General features: G+C 37.4%; 1 protein-coding gene across 1 annotated transcript in view; it reads right to left on the bottom strand.

The window, feature by feature from the left end:
- The window catches only part of rel (REL proto-oncogene, NF-kB subunit), a 28,829-nt gene extending 11,712 nt beyond the window's left edge, over positions 1-17,117 (bottom strand). The window contains exons 1-5 of the mRNA XM_088351220.1: positions 16,985-17,117; positions 16,616-16,654; positions 7,315-7,454; positions 4,382-4,530; positions 3,886-3,977 (exon numbers count right to left, since the gene is read on the bottom strand). Of these exons, the coding sequence (XP_088207346.1) occupies positions 3,886-3,977; positions 4,382-4,530; positions 7,315-7,454; positions 16,616-16,654; positions 16,985-16,991 (427 nt within the window). The 5' untranslated portion in view covers positions 16,992-17,117. The remainder of the gene's footprint in view (positions 1-3,885; positions 3,978-4,381; positions 4,531-7,314; positions 7,455-16,615; positions 16,655-16,984) is intronic.
- Positions 17,118-17,941: the final 824 nt, after the last annotated feature.

Here is a 17,941-nt window from a genome sequence, read left to right as displayed (position 1 = left end):
TGTTGACGATTTTTTTGCACTATGATGACTATTTTTGCACCAAATGCATATTGCACAAACCCTTACGATACCAAACTGTATGTAACATCCTACATGACGACATTTCTTGTGTAAATATAGTGTAAATTTTAACTAACTTTATCCTCCTTGTTTTATAACCTTATCTTCTCTGTTCCTTTATCTTCTTGTTTTTTTTTACCTCACTGTGAATGTGTAATCTGGAGTGTCATGCCCAAATTTGTTGTCACAATATGTTAACGCATTTTGTAACAATGACAATAAAGGTATATTCTATTCTATTCTAACCTTTGTTAGCCACTTGCTGCTGTCAACTGCACATGTATTCTGTGTGTGTACACACACACACTTCAAAGTACACTGAAATGGTAGTCATTGAATAGAAATACTGTGTCATATTAAAGACAACTCCTCTCCTGCTTCTTCTGAAACGGGTCATTGCATAATAATTGCCCATAGATATGGACATTTCATTTTGTCTTAGGATCTCTCTGAAGGACTTTAAGTATGTACCGCACGCTTGCAGGATTCTGAAGTACGGCAGGTTGGAGGTTGCCTTTGAAAAATGCTTGAAATTTAGTCCACAATAGCGAAATATGAATCATTTCTGTGTTAAGTGGTGAAACCATATAAACTACAACAAGAACTTTCACTCAAGTCATTATTTGGATGACTACTTTTTGCTTTTACTTGAGTGATATTATTCTGAAGTAACTGTACTTTGACTTGAGTAACACTTCGGCGCAGAAGTACAAGTCAACTCGAAGTACGCACGTCACCGAAATGCAGGTTTACTTCGGGCCCAGTCCCTCAAATTAAGCTAATCTGTCATGTTTGGGATTTTATACAGTTTAGATATAGACACCATCTTTCACAGGGAATCAGGTAAGTAAACCTAGATGTGAAAAAAAGCTGACTCAGCACTTCTGCTTTTGTTGCCTTTGCATTTTTTTCCCTAGAAAGACATTCCACTTTTCCAGACCACAATCTCATTGAATGTCAACATCATATTTCACAGGCAATCAGGTAAGTAAACCTGGATGTGAAAAAAGCTGACTCAGCACTTCTGCTTTTGTTGCCTTTGCATTTTTTTCCCCAGAAAGACATTCCACTTTTCCAGACCACAATCACATTGAATGTCAACATCATATTTCACAGGCAAACAGGTAAGTAAACCTAGATGTGAAAAAAAGCTGACTCATCACTTCTGCTTTTGTTGACTTTGCAAGACATTCCACTTTCCCAGAACACAATCACGTTGAATGTCAACATCATATTTTACAGGCAGTCAGGTAGGTAGGTAGGTTACCCGAATGTGAAAACTGCTCCAAAAATGACTTTTTGGTTTTGGTGACCCAGCAGTTTTCCCAGAAAGACATTCTACTCTCCAAGGCCACACTCTTACTCTTTGGGTTTTTCATCGTCACGTGCCAAAAAAGGAAAATGCCACCCAAATATGTCTCCATGCGGGTGATGCTCTAACAGTGCACAGTTAGGTATTTTAGTGTTCATTTATTGACATGGCATATATTTGTAGGTATTTATTCATGCATTTATTTCCACAAAGGCAGCAGCAGTCCACCACAGTTGTAGTCCGTGCTTTAGTCGATGGAAAACTGAAACTAGTAGAGTAGACTTACTATTTTGTTCACACAAATAGTTTTATTTTAAAACGTAATCATTATTTATTTGCATACATGTTAACGATGTAGAAACATTGTAAATAAAACATTGGCAGTACACTTAAGACGAGTGGGAAACATGAGTCAGTTGTTTTACCTGGCTCACCACAAGCTTACCTACAATGGAAAGCAATTAGTAGTTTATTATTGTAATTGTAGTCGCATTTTGGCCACTTTAATCTCGGCGGAAAAAAAAAGAGAGATCTCATCATGAATGACGTCTCCAAACACTTTGCTTTGGGGCGTTTTGATACCGTATTAAACGATTGAGGATTCAAGTATGCTGTGATGCATTAATCACGGTTAAGCTTTCTGCTTTTTTTTTCTTTTAGCAGCAGCAGATAAAATATACTGTATTGTAAAAGAGGAATGTGGGTTTGTAGTTTTCCATTCATTTTTTAGAGCACTTGATTTATGGACTCGAGTTGGATGTGTTGAGAAATTAGAAGAACTGAAACCCTCAAATGATTTGGATAAGTATGTTGTATGTACGCCTATACTTTATTTTAACGAGCACATTTTAATGCCACTGGGGTCCAAAACATCAAATATCTATTTTAAAAGGGACACTGTGTAATATTTGATCACTAGATGTCACTGTTTTGTCCAAAAAGAGTGCTACAAAGCACAAGGAAGACTAAAAACTATTGAGACTCAATTTGTGTAAAAAGAAAACAAATATCATAATATACAAATGTTTAAAAGAATGTATGATTACATGATAGTTCATGTCTTTTTGATTGTTGTTCAAATAAATACTGTTTTGTTTTTTACCACTAAAAGGTGATAAATAATAAACAATATCCTTTTAACTAGACTGACGGTCAATAAGTATATATTAAATTCTTGGAATAGAAATAATATAAACCAAGGTAGACCTACTTTTATCTCATTTTCCCACGTCACCGCAATCACTCAATTAAAAAAAGTAAATTTAAAAAATAAAACAAGTGATATAACAGTAAAAACATTCCTAGTCAAATTTCCCTGTTCCTTTGGCTGATACTTAAGCTATTCAAATCATTATTTTCTTATTTTATGACATCATTTTTATTAAAGTTTACATTTATTCGTGGAGCACAATTCCTACATAAAAATGCAACTCAAAGGTGCTTAACTATTGAAGTTGCTATTGAAGATGAAAAAGTACTGGGTCTCGAAATGAGTCTTGGGGAACACCTAATTTAATGTAATGGGTTCTATTTTGATATATCCATCAATTATCTGCACCCCTTATCCTCAGTAGGGTCACGGCGGTGCTGGAGCCCATCCCAGCCATCTTCGGGCAGTGGGCAGGGGACACCCTGAACGAGTTACAAGCCAGTCGCAGGGCACACAGAGATGGACAACTCACTCGCTAATTGGGACAATTTGGATATGGCCAATCAACCTGACATGCAATGTTTGTGGAATGCGGGAGGAAACCGGAGCGCCCGGAGGAATCCTACGCAAGCACGGGGAGAACATGCAAACTCCACACAGGAAGGACAACTCACTCGCTCATTCACACCTAGGGACAATTTGGATCGTCCAATTTACCCGACATGCGTGTTCTTGGGAATGTGGGAGGAAACCGGAGTGCCCGGATGAAACCCATGCAAGCACGGAGAGAACATACAAACTCCGCACCAGAAGGCTGGCTTTGAACCCATGACCTCAGAACTGTGCAGCTGACACGCTAACCACTGCACTACCGTGCAGCACTTTGAGATATATATATATATATATTTATGATTATAAATTGAAAAACAACATCTCAAACCAAATAAATTAAGCTTTACAGAAAGCTATTTGGGTGGTATCGTGCTTTATAGCATCGGAATTAAGGGAGGTACAACACTATTTCCTGTGTAACAAAATAGGTTTTCTTACAAACTGCTTAGGAGTCGTGAGGTGCATTCAAATGCAGTCGGATATTCCATCATGCATTAAAATTAAGATTTTGCAATATCTGAAGGACTTTTAAAAAAAATAATGTTCCATTTAATGTTTACAATACCACATTAAGTACTAAGGCCTCCATTCACAATTTGGCTTGGTGGTTAATAAATCAAATAAAACAAAATAACACGCCTTTTTCTAGTGTGTTAAATTTATAATGCAGGCAAGTGTTGATGAAAATCGAGCGTGAAAACCAAACCGCACAAACATGATTTCCTTGAACCGTAACGAAAAGGAAACTCACCGTTGAAGGGGTTGATCCCTCTGTTAATCCTTTGCAAAATGGCGTCCTTCACCTCCCGCTTTTTCACACATCGTATACCGAGATTCTGGAAACTGAAGGACAGAACCGAAAAGTGAAAACGAGCACAAAAACCATCAAGGGATTCGACTCCATGATTGCATTTCGACCCGAAGACACTAAAAATAAACGTCAATAAAGCATAATAGTCTCTTTACTACTCTCTTCCGCTCGTTGTGTAATCTCGACATTTTTTATCCAAGCGAATAAACGACGGAGCGGGGTGCGGTATGTTTTATGTCATCGTTTACTACTGCCCGGCCCATGAAAGAATTTAAAATTAGACACAGCAAAAAACATTGTGACTCATTACAAATGTTGAAGGAGAACCGCGGTTTTCCCTTTCTCCTCGTATTAGTGATGTCAATGGGGAAATTCCATTGTGCCATGTGTTGTTATTTGTTTGTGTGCGGACCGACGCCGAGTTTGGAATGCTCACGCGATGACTTTGCGTTCCGGTCCGAACTCGGCCTCGTAGTAGCCGTCTTTGCAGTCCTTCCCCACCAGGTCGTGAGGGTGCGGTCTGTAAGGCTCGTTCTTGGTCACCAGGTAAACGCACACTTTACCTCTGCCGCAGTAGTTGAGAATCTGTGGGAAACGTCGGGAACAATCATCAAGTCGGTCGGTGACTCACCCTGGAACGTTTCGGGATTTACTCTTACACCTAATACAAATCGGATACTTAACGATTGTTACGCGGAGCTTATTTTATGACATCATTTTTATTAATGTTGACATTTATTTGTGGAGCAAAATTCCTACATAAAAATGCAACTCGAAGGTGCTTAACCATTGAAGTTACTATTGAATATGAAAAAAGTACTGGGTCTCGAAATGAACCTTGGGGAACACCTAATTTAATGTAATGGGTTCTACTTTCATATATCCATCCATTATCAACACCGCTTATTCTCAGTAGGGTCACAGCGATGCTGGAGCCCATCCCAGCCATCTTCAGGCAGTGGGCAGGGGACACCCTTACCGTGTTACTCGTCAAATGCAGGTAAAGAATTGCAAAGTTCTCCGACTGTTGAGTAGTTGAATCGTTCATAGTGTCAACCCTCATTCGAACAGAAGTAATAAGTGGCCATGTTTATATATACCGACAAAGTACGACTGAATACAGTTACGTGGCATCCACCATCTCAAGCACAGGGTATAAGGATGCTGAATTTCTCCTTATGCAGATATTCTCCCAACTGTATATACTTGCATCTAAGCCAGATTGACAACTATAAAATACCTCTACCTACAAATGTTTTAGGTTACAAAACAAAATAAAATATGATATAACAGGTTGAAGAATAGTAAAATAAAAAAATGACAGAAAACTTTTTTCCTTATTAAAAAAAAATACAATATAATTACAATATAGTAAAAGATTTTTCTTTCGTTCCAATAGCAGATCATTTTTGCTCCTTTTTAGAACTATTGTTGGTTGAAGGAACAAAAACAAGATAACAATGTAGTAAAACTCTAAAAATATGTTAAAATATAGTCAAATGACAACAAAGTTATCGACCAAAAAAAATAACATGGATTGCCCTCTGAGCAAAAATGATAAGGAAAACCTTATACTGTCTAATATGGTCATTTATTCTTTTAAAAAAAATCGATAAAACTGAATCGAGGAATTAATTTTCAAACATTTTTGACAGGTGGTGATCAGGGGGTGGTGGTAATGGTAGTCTGTAGACTGTGCAGCCTTTCGAAACTTCTTGTAATTAAGGGCTATACACATAAACTTGACTTGACAACAACTTGGCTCAAAAGAAGTAGGGAAACATAATAGTCTGTAATAATAGTTTGCAATAGTCTTTGATCTGTGCAGCCCTTTGAGACTCTTTGTGATTAAGGGCTATACAAATAAACATGACTTGGCTTAGGTTATTTTGACTATTGTTACGTCAATTGTCTAAACAGAAACAAATCACACACATCTTCAGTCACATTCACCTATGTCTTTATCCGGACCTGCAGGGGTCAGTACAACACTCAGTGAACAAAAAGTTCCTAACTTCCTCAGGTGACAGCAACTTCCTGAAAGACAGCCATATTGGCTTCGACCCAACATGTGCTCCAGAGAAAGAAAGCAAAACGTTTGTTCAGAAAACCAAGCAAAAATTGAAGAATGTAAACAAGATCCTCAGTTTGAAGGTCATACGGAACTGGTTTTCAACCTGATAATGCCGCACTGTTAACCCTGTAAACCCGCTGTTAACCCACTGACAACTACTACTATGAGTAACCAACGTTCTCAACGCAACAAACAGCAGCAAGTATGGCGGCAGACAGACAACATGTCAACTATTATTGAAAGCTTGTTTACTGTTTGAATCATCGTCACCATTTGCCAATCATGTTGCTGTTCTTTGATTTGCACACCCTTTAGGGCAGGAGTCTCCAATATTTCCCAAGCGTTGAGCTACTTTTTGTTACCAATTAGCATCAAGGGAACCCAGTTTGATATGTTTTCTAAAATAGCAACTTAGGTAGTGGCTTGCTAAATAGCTAAAAAGATAACCTTTCTAGCCAACTATCAAGCTAATAGGTAAAAACTCAAAGATAGCTAGATAGCTAGCTGAAAGAGTAAAAGTCATCTAAATAGCCAGCTTGAAAGTTAAAGATAGCTAGCTAGAAGGTCGGCCAAAATTTAGCTTGATAGCATGCATAAAAATGTGAAAAGCTAACTAGATAGCATGTATAAAAATGTAAAAAGCTAACTCGATAGCTTGTTAAATAGCTACAAATGTAGGAAGATAGGGCAACACGGCGGCACAGTGGTTAGCGACCCTACTGAGGATAAGTGGTGCAGATAATGGATGGATGGCTGGAAGCAGGAAAATAGCTAGCTAAAAATGGGCATATTTATTCCCATACGCTTTGTAAAACCCGTAAGTACGAATTTAGTTTGTTGTATTTCCTTTAAAATAAATTGATAAAAGGACAAATACATTTCTTTAAAACATAAACAGATACTCATTCTATTCTCCTAATTAATTGCTTAAAAATAATTAGAAATACTTGAATTGATGTTTTTTTGTTCTTGAAGCCAATGAACTGGAATTTATTTGTTTTTACTATCTTATCACCTGGTTGATTATTAAAAATGTGGTTGAATGGACTCAGTCAAAAAATAGAAACATTAGAAAATCACAATGACTCAGAACCTCAACTGTCCCCCGCTTTAGGGTTTTTCTGATTTTATAAACTAGGGAATTTTGATAAAAGAGAGGACCGTTAGAACAGGTTTTTACATCCTGAGGCTTCCTCTCTTATCCTCCTTGCAAGCTCAAAATACATTAATGTCTTCTCTCCTTGTTTGAGGTATCTTATGAGCTATAAACGCAAATGCCGGCAGGAAGTGGTCACCTGCAGGCTGGGGTAGGTCCTGTTGTTGTCCGTGCTGTTCTCGCCAGGGATGCTGCCGGCGGAGCGACCTTCGCATTTGTAGCGAAATCGCATCCCTCTCGCTCGGGGTTGCTCAAAGATGCGGATGGCGGGCTCGCTCACTGGGGAGGAGAAAGACAATATGACGGAGGAAGTATCCGCCCCATGAGCATACTTCCCTTAAATAACCGCAGTCATTTTCTCTTAACTCTCTGAATTCTTTGTACGGATTTTCATAATGACTGCAGTACACGCACACAAATAACAGTACTAAACTAAATTTGTAACCAACAGAATCCTAGTAACACGTTTATAGACACTAATAACAATAATCAGTGATAAAGACAGGTTGGATTCTATAAAGAGACTTGATCTCTGGAAAGTACAAGCATGGTGAATAAATGCCACATCTATCATTACACCGTAGTTGTTATTTTATTTTTTTTAAAAAGTACATTAAAAAAGAAAATTTCCATTAGAAGAATTTTCCAAAGTATAACTTGTTTTTTTTGTAATCGTGGTTTTTAATTAATGGGTGAAAAATATTCCAATTGAGATGAGATGAGATTATTTTCAAATACTCCACCGTGTTTTTGTAATGAAACAGACAAAATGTTTTGCATGTTTTGTCTTTTTTATTATTTTACTAAAACAAAAATACTGTAATACTTAAACTAAACCAAATTATTGACATTTTTTAAACAGTTTTGGTAATAAGAAATGTTGAAGAATTGTAATACTTTTTTCATGTTACTATATTTAAACCTATTTTTTTTTTAAATATTGAAAATAATATTGGTACTTCAAAGAACCATTAACCTGGGCTACATAGATTTTTATTTTTTAATATTTTAAACTTGCTCTTGTATTCCTTATATTTTACTATGAATACTTCAAATAATCCTTAAATTTGAATAATTACCCCTTTTACAATACGTATTTTAAACTTGTCTTTGTTCTAAAATAAGATCAATGTCCTAAAATAGTATTAAGTCAAGATACACTTGTTCACTTGTTTTTGTAATAACATAAGAGACAACTTTACTAGATTTAAGTATCAGTCTCTCCCCGGACACAAAAACAATCCACGGAGCACCCGGTAGGTAGTGATAAGCATTTCTTTGCTTTTTTCTGACTTTCCTTGGATTGATTTTGGTCAACAATAACAAATACATAGAATAATATTTATATAAAACTAAAACAATTCTTTGTCAATATTTAAAAAAATGTAGTCAAATGTTCTACTAATTGTAAGTATTTTCAATCATTTTACAAAAAAAATTCAAAAATCCTTTAATTGAGATAAATATGTTTTTCTTTTTCCATATTTTTAACTTGTTTTGTACAAAACTTAAATAAAATACATTTTTTTAATAATTCTGAGTATTTTTATTAATTTTTATGTGAAATTAAGGATAAAAAAAGATCATTAAAATAGTGCGAGTAAAATACTAAACCTTTCGAACATTTTTGTTGTTGAATATCCTGGCATTATTCTTCTTATTTACAATTTTGGTAAGAATTCTTATTAGTAAAGACGAAAAATAGTGATTAAAATATTGAAATGTACTTCTTGTATTATTCATCGATGGATTCATTTCAACATTCATAAATGACACTGAATAGTTTGTGCACTTTGTGATTTGCTGTTTGCTAAAACATGCCTTCAAATAATAAATGGGAAAAAAACAAAATAAATTTCGGGCCCCGGTGCTGTGGAATGCTCTTCCCCCTGAGATTCGATCTGCAACCTCAGTGGAATTTTTTAAATCTAGGCTTAAAACACACTTCTACTCTATAGCATATGAATAACCTATATTTTATATTGACAATATGTGTTTAGTATTTGTTATTGCAACATCCATTGCTCCTGGTCATCGTGGAAGTTGGATTAAACTCATTTGTGGTCCCTTCTGAAGGTTTCTTCATTTTCCTCATGTTTAAGTTTTTAAGTTTTTCCTTGCCCTGATGTAGGTTTTAGATCAGGGGATTGTATAATAATAGTCTGTGGTTTGCAACAATCTGTGGTCTATGCAGCCCTATGAGACTCCTTGTGATAAGGGCAATACAAATAAACATAACTTGACTTGGCTTTCATTAGTTTTTGAGTTTTAACCTTGCCCTCGTGTAGGTTTTAGATCAGGAAATGGTGTCATAATAGTCTGTGGTTTGCAATAATCTGTGGTCTGTGCAGCCCTTTGAGACTCTTCGTGATTAAGGGCCACCCAAATAAATATGACTTGACATAAAATTTTCAGCAAGATAAAATATGATTCAGAACCGGCAGTTCAACTATGAGATGACACAAGGTTTAAAACGATGACTTTGCACAAATGTACTTGTGTTTGCCAAAACATGCCTGTCATCCAATTATGTCTAATTGGAGACAATAAATTGTTCTGTTCTCAAGTATATGTGCGGTCTTCCAGTAATCAGCAAACTAACAGTAATATTCTTTGGTTTCCAGTAAGTCAGTAATATTGTGAACTTATTATGTTTTAACATGATATTTAAGCTACCACTGGCAGAACATTTTGCTCTTTTTGCTCATTACAGTAACCCCTTTCATGTCTTGGTTCTTCACAGATTGTGCATTCGTTATTCTGATTGGCTAAACAGTCTGAGAGAATAGAAAATCTGCATACACTAGTCCCCCCCTATTTTTAGCAGCCCTTGACCACAACACATAATTGACCTAGAATAATGGATCGCGACCGCACGGGTGCGGTTCATATTGGACGTAAGGAGCAGGCAAAAAGACCTGCCACCCATGACCCAAATTTGTTCTCCCCGCCCCTGTTTTGAGCACTAGTCCACTGGGGATAATGGATCACAACCGTGATGTCCGTTTTAGGTGGAAAGAAGACAAAAAAAAAAGACCAGCCACCCAAGAGACCAAATTAGCTCTCTCTGCCCCCGTTTTCAGCAATAGTCGACATGGGATGATGGATCGTGGCCTAAACAGTGCAATTCATTTTAGGAAGGTCCCAAAGGCATGTTTCAGGGACCCAAACCGGGAAAAAAAGTACTCCACCCATCCTTGCTGTTAGCAATAGTTGACCAGAAATAATGGATCACGACCACAACAGTGCGATTCATTTTAGGCGCAAAGAAATCTAAAGAAAATCTGGTACACATGAGACAAATTTCATCTCTTGGCCCCCTGAACTCAGCAATAATCTACTGGGGACAATAGATCATGGCGAAAACAGTCCCATTCATTTTAGGCAGGCCACAATGACACGGTTCAGCAGCTTGAACCTATGAAGGAAATGCGCTCTGCCAGCCTCTACACTGAGCAATAGTTGACTGGCGATAATGAATCTCAGCCAAAACCGTGTGGTCCATTTCAGGCAGGATACAATGTCACACTTTAGTTGCCTGAACAAAACAAAAAAACAGCAATAGTCGACCGGGGATAAAGAATCGCAGCAACAACGGTGCATTTCAATTTAGGTTGGCCAAAACGGCATGCTTTCCAACAAAAGGGCTTTTTAGCAATACAGGATTCGGAGATAATGGATCGTGGTTGCACAGGTGCAGTTCGTTTTAGACGGAAATAACAGCAAAAAAAAAAAAAGAGCCACCAGGTCCCACGAAAATGCGCTCTGCCAGTCACCGCCATATCCAATCAGGGATAATGGATGACAGCCATGAGCACAGCTTTTGGTGGACAGAACTGCAGAAAAAACATCCACAGGCCCTTCAGAAATGCGCTTTTCAAACACCCTCTCGCAGCAGTATGCGATCGGGAATAATGGATCGCGGGATATTTTTCAACCCGAGATGCACTGAGGCCTCTAAGTTCGAAGCAATAAGTAGAGAGGAATTACAGTGTGCAGTAGAGTACTTGAGAAAATCCCGTGTCTATCATGTTAACAATTGTAATCATAATAATTAGTACACAAAAACATCCAGTGATTACTATTTAGGATGACAAGTTTGTCAGCTTAAGAAACAAAACATAGTCTCTTAAAATGGAGTCGTTTATTTTTTTTTACTGTTTTCTTTCACATGTATTAACATGTGTCATTGTTAGACAGGAAAACATGCCTAATGCTTTTATTTCACTCTAATCACTTAGGGACTTCGGTGTAGTATAAGAGGCAGAGTGTTATTTCACCACTAGGTGTCGCTTTATTGCGTAGTACAACAGAAAGTGAGTTCTAAAAAGAATTCGGAAGAATACAAACTATCCAGCCTTAAAGGGACCGAACTGGACATTGTTTCTTCTGAATTTTTGTTTTTGTTGGTGTACCCGTAGTAGCAAGACGATGACAATTATGCCAGCTCCCTCTAGGTGAGGCTCATGATATGTAAAACAAATACGGATTTCTCAACCTACGAGTATTTTATTATGTACGTTAATATGACGGGTTTTATATTTTTGCTTTATTATCTAAACTAGTATTGTTTTTTTTCTTTAATGAAGTTTTTACAACTAGGAGGTACTAAATACCATACATTGTGCCTTTAAGGCTTTGTCAAAATTCAGTCAGTTAAAGGAGGTGTCTGTCATTTTAAAATATTCTACTAGCTGACGCCATCTTCTGGCTGAAATCGTCCTTGTAACTTCCGTCAAGCTATTTTTTGGGGTTGTGTTTGAAACGGTCCTTTTCTTACTTTCACCATTTTCATCCTGAAATGAAAGACTACAGCAAGCACGTGCGTTAAATCCCTCTCATCCCCCCACCTCCTTTCCTCCAGTGTAACGCGCTCTGTGGCCGGATCACTGAGGGTAAAAGATAAAAGCAGATAGGCGCGGTGGAAAAAATATATATAAAGGCTCTTTGAACTCATTTGGGCAATGTCAAAACATACCTAATAGAGAGAAAAAAATACTTTCAACTCTTTAAGGACACTTCAAATTTCTTCTCACTTGTCCCCTGCCCACTGCCTGATGATTGCTGGAATGGGCTCCAGCACCCCCGCGACCCTACTGAGGATAAGCGGTGTAGCTAATGAGATGAGATGAGATGCAAATAGTAGGAGTTGTTCAAGTTTCGCAGAGCAAAAAATCTAGTTAAAAAAATGAAAAGACAATTTTGAAAAATATAGTATAAGAAGAAAACAATATGAAGAACGAATATTTTATCAGCAGGGTATAAACATCGTAATAGGTTTGTTTCCGGTTCAGGGCCTGGCTTTTTAAAAACAAACCATGGGATGACAGTTTCCCCTTTTTAACGTCTATTCTTTGGACACACTTCCACTTTTTATTTTTTTGCAAAGCTTTCTACCTCCTACAAAGCGGTCACTTTGCGGTTTTATTATAGGAAAGTTTATGCAGACAACACGGACTGTATTTTGTGTGTAACAAAGAGTCATCAACACACCCAGAAAATAATTGGCTGTTCTCTGCCCAGTCTGAGGGGCATTATTAAGGACCCCTTCACCAACACCGGCCACAACCTCTTGGACTCGGTAACCTCTGGCAGATGCTACAGTTCCCCTTAAAACAAAGACTGACTAGCTGAAGGACAGTGTCTTCCTCAGGGCCATGACCACCCTAAACTATCACCAAGATGATGAAAAATATATATATTTTTATATGTATGAAAAAATGTGTATTCATATTTTATTTTTTGAAAATATGTGGCTTATCGTAACGTTATTTTTAGCTTACTTTTTAATTACATGTTTATTCTGGATCTGGAGTCCCACGTCTAATCCCATTGGATACAATGTTCACTATTTTATTATCAAAGTCAATAAAGACAACTCTAATTCTATATTATTTAGTCATATTTTACAAAAAAATTTGCTCAAATATTCAGATCGGTTCGTATTTTTTTTTTTTTGCCTTATGTGCAGATTTCCTTGCTCTTAAACATGCTGGGCCTTTAAGGTACACCTCGATGATGTCACGACTGTTCCAATAAACAGGCACATCGTTTCTTGTCGTGTTAAGTCTTGCACACACAAGAGTAACATGGGATAACTCAGACTTTCTACTTTCACTTACAACTAAGGGTAGTCTACAAGCACTACCTTGTCGATGTTTACCTATTTATCGTACATTTCTTTTTTTTAATCTTGTTTTTCTTTTCTACGTTTTTTATTACATGTTTTTCATGGACTACCACGTCTCATTTTCTTGTATATATTGTACACTACAATTTCATTTGAGTATAGTCAACGGACGATTCTTTTGCCTTCTGTGCAGATTTCCCCGCTCTTAAACATGCTAAACCTTTAAGAGACAACCCGACCTGACCTAATCTTGTGAACAACATACACTCATCTGTAATCAGTTAATTTATTTATTTATTTACACGCAGTTACGATCTTTGTGTACACAGAATGCCTGTAAGTGAGTGGGACGAAGAAAACTTCACTTAAATAAATTTTATTATGTTGCGTTTGGTTGTGGCTCTCCTTTCCGAGCAATATCAGTTCAGTGCCCTCTCTTAAACTTGAAGAACAACGCAGAGGAACTAGAAACGAACCAGGAAGTTTTATGGAAGTGGACTGAACTTCATTGTGGCAAGTATTCTAAGCAGACTGAGCTCTCTCACACGATCTCACTTACGGTAATACGTCAGGCTCGGAGATAAAACGAGGGCAATTCTATTCTTGTTTTATTGCCTCCGTTGTACTACTGTACATGCTAAGTTGAAGCGACGCTGTGGCCAGTTGGTTTGGTCCAGAATATATAGTGCATAGTCCCAACGATAGTTTACAGTCACAGTGTTACAGCCCTTGTTTTAGCTGTATGTCTCTTAAAAATCCTGTATATGGAAGCTCACTAAACAATCTATGGTCACTGTTGAGACACTTTATGACAAAAACCCACAGGAACAACTGTAAACACCCAAAAACGCCAGCCAAGAACCCAGAGCAATTGGATTTTGTGAGTGGTAGGGTGTGGGCGGATACTTGCCCAGCGCGCCCTGGAGCATAGGTAAATACATCCATATTCTCCTCGTTTGCAGTATTTTGTGACATTTTTACAAAAGAACTCATTTATTTTGAAACCATTATTTATGAAAAATGACGGTAAAATGAGCCTTGACGATCTTAAAGGTGCTGTCCAGAATTTGAGCATTTTCTACTCACTGAGGCCATCTTCTGGCTGGACGCACTCGATTAACTTTTTTCTTTTTTGGTTTATAAATTGGCGTTTGGACTGTATTTGAAACAGGCCTTTTTGTACTTTCGCTATTTTTATGCTACACTTCTAAAAAACTGTAATCATTAGCATGGAATTACTCTCCGCCCCTCCGCCCCCGACCCAAGTTTCCTGCTTCCTAAAGTGTCGAGCGTCTCCAACAGGTCTGGTCAAAGTAAGATAAAAGTAGATAGGTGCGGTGGGAAAAAATAAATAAAGGCTCTTTGAACTCAGTTGGGCATTGTTAACACATACTTTTAAAAGAAAAAATATTCTACTTTCAAGGTTTTAACACACTCAACTGCGGGATGGAGACAAATTTTAAGTGGTGTATTTATTTTGTTTTTAAAAATGTTATCAAATTTCTCTCTCTTTCTCTTGCTCTCTCTCTCTTGCTCTCACTCTCTTGCTTTCTCTTTCTCTTATTCTCTCTTGCTGTTTCTCTCTCTCTTGCTCTCCCTCTCTCTTGGTTGCTCTCTCTTTCTCTTGCTCTCCCTCTCTCCTTCTCTCTCTCTTGCTTTCTCTCTCTCTCACTCTCAAAAATCCAAATATTTATCCTTCATGGCTCTTTGGGTCAAATAGGTTTCCAACCCCAAATCTAATAGGAAAACGTGAATCTCAACATCAACCCCAAGTTGAAGTCCCACAAACTCACAAACACAGCATTGAAACAAAAAAAAAAGCCACTTTAGTTCTTCCCTGAAAGAATGTGGAAGTGAAAGCACAACTCTATGCATTCAGAGCAGGGGTTGGGAACCTATGGCTCGCGAGCCATATATAGCTTTTAATAAGTACATATGGCTCGGGGCTAAAATTGAAATTGTGTTATTATTTAGTCTATTGTTTGGAAAGCCGATTGCCGCACAGGTGAAGCCGAGACAATGGGTTTGGTCCACTATGCATAGGACACCATTTTAACTCAAGTTTATGTCAAGGTGTCACACCAACAGACCCCGTTGTGGCTGTTGAGACACTATGATAAAAAGCCACAGGAAAAAAAAATTGAACTCAAAACAAACTTTTGACCTAAAAGCTCTAGCAAAGCACCCAGAACAATTTGATTGGGTGAGCAGTAGAGATGGGCGGAGCTATACACAGCTCACTCTTTCTCCTCGCCCGGCGCCGTCTGCACTAAAGGTGTAAACACGTACCGGACGATCTTTTGTAAGTAGAATTAGTTCGTAAGTTACTTCAGCACTATATTTTGTATCTTTAAAGTTTAATTAAGTATGTTTAAAGCTTGTATAGGTAACCTGATAGTTTTGTACTAAAAAATAGACATTTCCTAGAATAATATGTTCTATAAAGATAAAGTTAAGTTTAACTTACTTATGGGAGATGCGCTTCAAGAGTTAGTCGACTTCCTCCTCTGTTGTAGAAAGAGGCCGATATAAAGCAATCCAACCATTTTCTCAACGGCATCAAGCTTTCCTATTCCACTTTCATTTCAAAAGAAAACTGCTTGTCTCTTCTTCACACTTTACACCAACCATATTGAATGGATGCACGAGATATTAAACCATATAAATGTCAACGTTTTTAGAGCGCTAGAAATACAGTGCAGTGTGTTTACATTACACACAAACTAGGAAGAGGAAGCGGATTTCTACTTCGGAGTGGATGCCGGTGAGCTCTCACAGCGCCACACGCCAGTAGCGGTGGAAATAAGTACTATAGTACTGTTCTGTTTTTGGAAAAAGGTGCACACAATACAATCGATATCCCGAAAAAAATTCTTCGTATCTACAGTTTTCCGTCACTCGAATGTTAGTAAGTAGGGAAGCATCTGTACTCAGTGAGACTTTTACAAAAGAACTTTACTTGCACCTTGTTTTGAAACCATTATTTAGGACAAAATGGCTGTCATAATGAGCCTCAGAACTTTGAACTAACTGCGGGAGGGAGACAAATTTCAAGATGTATATTTATAATAATATGAGACACAGGCTTTGGCATTGTTATTTCATAGATTATATCAAACATCACACAGTAAAATCAATTGTGCTGAAGAATTACTTTTGTCTGGAGAAATATATATATGGTGTGGCTCTCTCAAAATCAAGAAAAATATAAATATTTGTGCTTTTATGGCTCTTTAGGTCCAAAGGTTTCTCGACCCCCTGATTTAGAGCGTGTGTGTGTATTTTTAAAGTCTTAAAAAATTGTACTTACTAATGTGTGGATCGTCCTCAAGCATGGAGGGCAGAAGGACTAGAAGAATAGGAAAGCAAATTGTGACCTCATTGTATGTATAATAGGGTAAAAAGGTATATTTGACGAAAGTTTTGCTTCATTTGACAAAATTAACAATATTGTTTAACATTCTAACAGTATAAAAAGGGGAAAAAAGTCGCTGTTTATGAAAAAAGACGAGATTTTTTTTTTTTTAAAAACATCAAAATAAAAAAGCCGACATTGTCGTCATTCGAGGGGTCAGAAATGACCTCACAAGAAACGGTATTTTCATTTATAACATGTCACTGAATTAAAATATTAACTTTTTTCTAAAAGTTAATTTAAAAAGAAAGAATTACTACTCACCATCCATACTGCACACTCAAACAAAGTGTTGACTTGTCAGAAGCGTTTCGACTTGCTCAGTCAAGTGACAGAAGACGAGAATTTTGGAGTAGTGAGGAAGTTCTCCAGCGGAAATCCCCCACGTGAAGCGACCAATCAGGAGCCTTTGAGTCACGCCAAAGATCTTATATGTAACGAGGAACCTACACGCTGAGAAATAAATGTCTTTCACAAGGCAGAGTGAACGACAGATGCGGTCTTTACCAGTTAAAAACCTTAAACTTCAACAATATGCGTTTGACAAATAAAATATATTTTTAAAAGTCAATATGGAAAATATTATATGTATAAATATGTATATATAGTTGTAATAATACGTATAAGTATTTTTATATAATATATATATATATATATATATATATATATATATATATATATATATATATATGTGGAGGAGTGGGCCAAGATCCCTCCAGCATTATATATTATATGTATAAATATACACACACACATCATATATTTATGTTAGCATGCAGCCCCGCGGTGCAGGGGTCCGGGGTTTGATTCCAGCTACTGCAACCTCCCCGTGTGGAGTTTGCATGTTCTTCCTCGTGCCTGCGTGGGTTTCCTCTGGCCAGTCCAAATTGTACCTAGGTGTGAATGAGCAAGTCAATTGTCGGTCATTGTATGCCCTGCAACTGACTGGCAACCAGTTCAGGGTGTCCCCTGCCCACTGCTTGAAGTGGCTGGGATGGGCTCCAGGACCCCTGCCACCCCAATGAGGATGAGCTGCACAGGAAATGGACGGATGGAGAAGGGAAGTAGAAGCAAACTCACCAGCCACTTTATTAGATACTGCTGTCCAACTACTCGTTTACACTTAAGTTCTAAACAGCCAATCACATAGCAGCAAAGCAGTGCATTTAGTGATGTAGACATGGTGAAGACAATCTCCTGCCATTCAAAAAGAGTATCACT

The sequence above is a fragment of the Urocampus carinirostris genome, chromosome 13 (assembly GCF_059441175.1).
Source record: "Urocampus carinirostris isolate Australia breed hairy pipefish chromosome 13, RoL_Ucar_1.0, whole genome shotgun sequence".
Taxonomy (NCBI): domain Eukaryota; kingdom Metazoa; phylum Chordata; class Actinopteri; order Syngnathiformes; family Syngnathidae; genus Urocampus; species Urocampus carinirostris.
Note: the sequence above shows the minus strand (reverse complement) of the source record. Positions and strands in the feature narration are given on the sequence as shown.